Source organism: Syngnathoides biaculeatus, chromosome 6, assembly GCF_019802595.1.
Source record: "Syngnathoides biaculeatus isolate LvHL_M chromosome 6, ASM1980259v1, whole genome shotgun sequence".
Taxonomy (NCBI): domain Eukaryota; kingdom Metazoa; phylum Chordata; class Actinopteri; order Syngnathiformes; family Syngnathidae; genus Syngnathoides; species Syngnathoides biaculeatus.
In genome coordinates this window covers 7,962,379-7,968,378 of record NC_084645.1, presented here as the reverse complement: position 1 = coordinate 7,968,378, position 6,000 = coordinate 7,962,379, and the positions used below count along the sequence as shown (strand labels likewise).

The 6,000-nt window shown below is 41.9% G+C and overlaps 2 protein-coding genes across 2 annotated transcripts in view; one reads left to right on the top strand and one right to left on the bottom strand.

Annotated features, from left to right (window-relative positions):
- Nucleotides 1-857: 857 nt before the first annotated feature.
- Nucleotides 858-5,511, bottom strand: chtf8 (CTF8, chromosome transmission fidelity factor 8 homolog (S. cerevisiae)). Its single transcript, XM_061822364.1, has 3 exons — nt 5,375-5,511; nt 5,092-5,215; nt 858-1,647 (listed from the first exon to the last, which is right to left on the bottom strand). Exons 1-3 carry the CDS (start codon nt 5,392-5,394, stop codon nt 1,390-1,392), a joined length of 402 nt encoding a protein of 133 aa, XP_061678348.1. The 5' UTR covers nt 5,395-5,511; the 3' UTR covers nt 858-1,389.
- utp4 (UTP4 small subunit processome component) overlaps nt 5,470-6,000 on the top strand; it is a 20,276-nt gene continuing 19,745 nt past the window's right edge. The window contains exons 1-2 of the mRNA XM_061822362.1: nt 5,470-5,601; nt 5,701-5,881. Coding sequence (XP_061678346.1) covers nt 5,723-5,881 — 159 coding nt within the window. The 5' untranslated portion in view covers nt 5,470-5,601; nt 5,701-5,722. The remainder of the gene's footprint in view (nt 5,602-5,700; nt 5,882-6,000) is intronic.

Genomic DNA, 6,000 nt, shown 5'->3' with positions numbered 1-6,000 from the left:
CTTTCGCCCAAAGTCATCTTGGGATAAGCTCTATTTCACAGACAACCCTAACGAGGAGAAAAAGCATTGAAAATATCTGGGTAGAATATGTGAGGTGGGTCAAAACTGTTCCAGGACTGATATCACAAAAGAATTTAAATCCAAACTGCAAACTTTTTTTTTCTAAGTCACCGCTCTGGAATCTAACGTATGGTACTATCCCATCTATCTTGATATACCTATTACTTATCACCGACTTTGTACATCTTCAGAACAGGTCCCCTTAATAACCCACTTGAGCTTGGGAACGAGCTGGTAGTGGTAGTAGTTTGTGTATTTGGGGAAAGTTGGGTGGGGTGGGGGGATTCACATACGGCCAGCTTGGGTGAGTTGGGAAGTTGCTTCACCAAAGCAATCATCTTCTCTGCCAGGAACAGTCAGATGTAAATTGTCCTGCCACAACACTCGCCTGTTGCCCGCTGAGCAAAGCAAGAGCCACACAATCTATTTGTAGAAATTCTGGTTGTTTGTTAGGTCTGTATTGAAGGGGAACAGTATACAGTTTCACATTTTGAAATATATCATTTATGATTGAAGTCCTGGAACTTTCCTGACATACCTTAATGTGAAATCACTGCTTCACACTTCCTTTTGAGGACACTCAATACACACAACACAGCATGAAACGTTTTGCCTGTGTGTATGTGTGTGACTCCATACAGCATGTGTGTAAGAAACGTGAGAAAAGGTGAACCTGAGGGCTACAATGGTGAATGAAAGATTGAATTGCTCCATTGTCTTTTAGGACGAACAGAGAAGCTTTTTCACTATGAGGAAACACAACATTGGAGTTGCCTTCATCAACGAAACAGTAGATATGCATGTGAAAGCATTTTTATTGAAATCACAGCATCTTAATATATTTCATAATCAAATGCATTAATAAAAGACATGCATTTGCATCCACTCTTTAAATAACAAAGGGTACAAAGTCTAGTCTTCTCTGGAGAAGGATTATTGGAAGTGTGAGCAAATTATGTATACGTTTACTGATGAATGGTGCTATTAAAATAGATCTAGTAATGGAAACAAATTTATAATTTCCAACAACAAAAATATTACATTTTTTAACAGGTTCATAATGGATATTTTTTAGTAATTCCTTAGATTCTGGCAGCACAGTAGCCTGGTGGTTAGTACGTCTGTCTCAGTCTAACCCCTAAAATTCTGTCCTAAACGTGTAAATGGTTGTCAAATTGTGGCCTTGAATGACTGCCAGCAATAGAAAGAAGCTGTACAGAAACTGGATGAATGTCTTCCTTCCTGCCACTTCTCCCAGTGCCAATATCTTTTTTTTAGCATGACGATGTCAGAGGCAAGTTTCCATGAGAACAAGTCCAGTCCACCACACTATACTTTCTTCGGTACATTAGTAATGATGGGTTTGGGTCGCGTCTTAAAGATAAGTTTTCTTTTGATGATTGCAGACACAAAGTAGGATGTGGATCCATGCTGCTCTCTTTCCTTGGCGTCCTGGGAGGCATCATGCTTGATGCCAACAATATCCTGTGATTGGGCAGGATGCTTGGTGAGGACGGCAAAGGGTTTCTCCAATTTGACCTGCTTCCCGTACAATATGTGATGTCCTACGATTAACACCGGCACCCCCTATAATGGAAAGATAAAGAAGAATGTGATTGACCCAAAGAGGCCAGAATGGGGCTGTGGAGTGGTTTGTTTTACAACAAGCAATATCAAGAATAAGTAATTGAAATGATACAGGGTGCCGTTATTTTTCATCAGTGCTAACACGAGGCTAATTCAGATCACATGTATTTGTAACCAGATGTATGACAAAAATGAGTATTGTTTTTTTTTTTTTTTTCTGAACCAATGAATGTCACAGTTTCTATGCTGAAATGCTTGTATAAAAGAACCAATCTTCAACAACAATTTGTGTGAGGCGAGAGAGAGAGAGACCCATATTGAAGGGGAACAGTAACAGTTTGACATTTTGAAATACATCATTTAGGGGCTGCGGGAGTGGTGGAGCCTATCCCAGCTGTGAACGGGCGGGAGGCGGGGTACACCCTGAACTGGTTGCCAGCCAATCGCAGGGCACATTTAGACAAAATGCCGCACTCACAATCACACTTTCAATGAATGCATGCTTTTGGGATCTGGGAAGAAAACCGGAGTGCCTGGGGAAAAAAAAAACATGCAGGTACAGGGGGAACATGCAAATTCCACACAGGGACCTCAGAACTGTGAGGCCAACGTTTCCAGCTGGCTTCATAGTTTGGCTGTGTCTGGCTCTATTGGTTGGCAACCAGTTCAGGGTGTACACTGCCTCCCGCTCGTTATATATATATATATATCCCCCCCAGCACCCCAGAATAACCATTGGAAGATAACACAAAACTGCTGAACAGCAAACCATTCTCAAATCATTTTGTTAATTTTTATTTGGGATGAAAATCAACTCACTAAAAATTTTAATGTTATAATGTTTGTCCTGCTTGTCATTCTAAATCTCCAAACATGGGAGTTTCAGGGTGCTTTATTCAAAAAGCCCTACTGCTCGTCTCCCCTGTCCTGTCGCTTGTCCATGCCATACATGCACCTTTTTCATACTATTACAAGCTTTAACTGTCCTCGTGTACTTTAAACGAACTGGCAATGGTTATTGTGAAGAAGAAAAATTGCTGTTGCCTTTCGAACATTTACGAACCTGCTCCCAATTCTTGATGAATTTCCTGATGGAAAATACCAACTGGGCGCATTACCAAGCGATGTCTGCCATCTAGCGGTGAACGGTGCTATTCAAATTTTAAATTCATCAAGTACAGCAGGGGTGGCCAGGCTTTTTTACCCCAAGTTCTACTTATCAAGAAGCCAGCCTCTTGCTAGCTAGACGTGATGGACGGAGAGGGAGGGGGGGGGGGACCCCAAACCGTTTTAAGGTTAATGTTGCCTCCTATATTTAAAATACAGAATTTGCTTTTTGTGTGCTGTATTGTCTGTGCTTTCATCCTGCATTAGGCTGTGCCAAGGTGGAATTTTAAAACTACACACCATCTCATCCTGCAGTTTCTACTTCAGCTTCAGACCAGACCTTTCCCACTCGGAAAACAGAAAATCTCATCCAGTTAAACCACTTTTTCTTCAATTATATTATCCATTATAAAACACATTAATGGGCTGCGTAAGCACTGTAACGTTTCTAATTATGAGTGTACGTCTTTAAGGGGGGGGCAGCCGAGTGTAAGGTAAACTAGGAAAAGAGAGCGTGGCGGAGCAGCAGTAGTTAGAGAAAGTTCTATGTCCTGCTTAAAAGAAACTTGTGGCTTCTTTTCATTTTTTTTATAGTATGTGAATTGTGCCACTGGATGTAACAACCAGTCATCCCTCACTCATTGAATCACATTGCAAAATGCCACAAACTGAATAACTATGTTATACTTTCAATTGAGACAGCATCAGCAATGCACGCGCATGCGTGCAGTTTCGAGGGACCATTGGCAGAGGTTTTTTTTTTCCCCCCGCACGCAGTGCCCTGATTGACCAAGACTGCCTTGCGATTGACGCATTGAGCACCCCTGAAGTATAGTAAAGGAAATTAGACTATAATTCCCCCAAAAACATTTTTTAAATTAATAGAGGGGCGACTTAAGACTATGGGTGCACCCCACGTGACCAGTGGACCGCCAGTTTTCCCATCCCTGAGATAGATGAATATAAAATAGCCCATTCCAGGGAACATCCAGTCAAACAACCATTCACATCACATTTACGGTAGACTATTTCGAGCCTTGAATTAAATTAACATTTGGAATTAACTTTTGGAAGGAAGCCAGATTACTCGGTGAAAAGCCACACAGGCACTGGGAGAACAGTCCAACTCCACACATCGATACCAGGATTTGAACTAGAAACCCCAAAACAGTCAACTGGGCGTGTAATACCGCCTGTGTTCCAGGTCTGTTACGAGTGAACAATTTTAGGATTGATTATTCCATACATTATTCAAATAACTGGATCAAACCTTTATTTATTGGTAGAATCTTTGCTGATTTCTGATTAACAGTCATCTGCATTGTTTCATGATTAAAAAAAAAAACATTTTAAGTTGTATTCAACAACTGTTAGGAATTAAGAAGTATGTGTTTGGTACTACTACTAAGGGCGACCATATCAGGCTGTCCAGGTTCAACGACGTGAGTGACCTGTTATTTATGCTACGGCTACAAATAATAAATGAATGAATTATTCATCCATCCATTTTCTTAGCTGCTTATCCTCACGAGGGTCACGGGAGTGCTGGAGCAGCCAGCTGTCAACGGGCAGGAGGCTGAGTACACCCTGAACTGGTTGCCAGTCAATCGCAGGCCACATTGGGACAAACAACCGCAGTCACAATCAAACCTCGTGTCCAATTAATGTTGCATGTTTTTGGGGTGTGGGAGGAAACCGGAGTGCATGGAGAAAACCCACGTAGGCGCGGGGAGAACATGTAAACCCAAAACACAGGGAGGGCTGGGATTGAACCCAGGTCCTCAATACTGTGAGACCAACACTTTCCAGCTACTCCACCATACCGCCGGAGTTAATTATTATGATGTGAAATATCTTCACAGATTAAACCAATAATCTTATGTTTGCAATTAAAAAATTACGATTTAGTTACTGGTTTATCAGAAGATTGGAAAACGTTGATCAATGTTTTTCAAAGTTAAAGCACAAGTTTGCAAATGTCTCATTTTAATACAACACAATAGATAGTGTGGGGATGAAAAAAAATCTGCAAATGTGTATTGTTGAGAGGGTGAAATCAGAGGAAACAATTATATTAGCGTCATTAATACCAGTGTACTTTGATCTCTGAGTGTTACTCAGTAGCAGCAAAAACAAATGGATATGTTTCCAATTCCGCCATCTTGTGTGCCATATAGGTTAGAGAACCCAGGTGATAGGTGAAGTGTTGGGTTTTTTTTTTTCCTATCATTCATTTATCCGATTGGTCTAAGGACTGTGGTGGCGTCATTGGAAAACTATTCATACAGAGCCAATGGTTCTTTTGCCAAATCCAAGATGATTATGTGTCTTGTTTACCTCCTTCGTGTAGAGGAGGTCTCCCATCACATTTCCTGCCAGGCTAGAGTAGTGTCTGGATATTATCTCTCCCTGCAGCTCGATCAGCAGCCACTCTGTAGGACTCCTGCCACCCACGCTTCCCCTATAAAGACAGTGATACATTATTGGGGCCTCCAACACAGTAAGGAAGGAAATCCATTATTCTAGGGAAAACGGGAAAGAAGATTGTGTCTCCTAAAGCAACAAATATATTAGGTAAAAACTTGATCAAATATATAAAATCAGTTCGTTCGACGCTTACCGTATCACTATTTGAACCATTGTCCAACTCCAGTATCAAAGTTCATAGTTGACGTGAGTCACGTTTCCCGCCAGCTGAAGACGTTTTTTTTCCTCCATGCAATGACGTACTTCCGTTTGATCATAGCTGTTTTGTTCGTTTCCGGTTCAGAGGTCTCCAACGTGGCTGCCCGTTTTCTAGCGTGTGTCGGTCCTGTAAATGTTATGTGAGCCTGCCTCTGTGGAGAGGTAACATATTGTTTTTTCTCGTTAACGAATTCTTCCGGAAACCTTGTTTGACTCGCCAGCACAATCACGCGTTTGCCACGCTCTGCTCCTCGTGTTCAGAAGCTACCCGAGCTGAGAGAAAATGGGTGAGTTTAAGGTACACCGGGTTCGTTTCTTCGACTACATGCCCAGCGCTGTCCGAGCCATGGCGTTCAATAGCCGAACGGAACGACTTGCTGTGGCCCGTGCTGACAGAACTGTTGAAGTCTTTAACTTCACTGACAACTACTTCCAAGAAAAGGTGAGAAGTTCACGCATCCCAGCCACAGCATGCTATCACAGTTGCTATCCTTTGCAGATTTCAAATGGGGGGAGGGGGTCGTTCGTGACAATCATGCTTCAATTTTTTAAAGGGACATT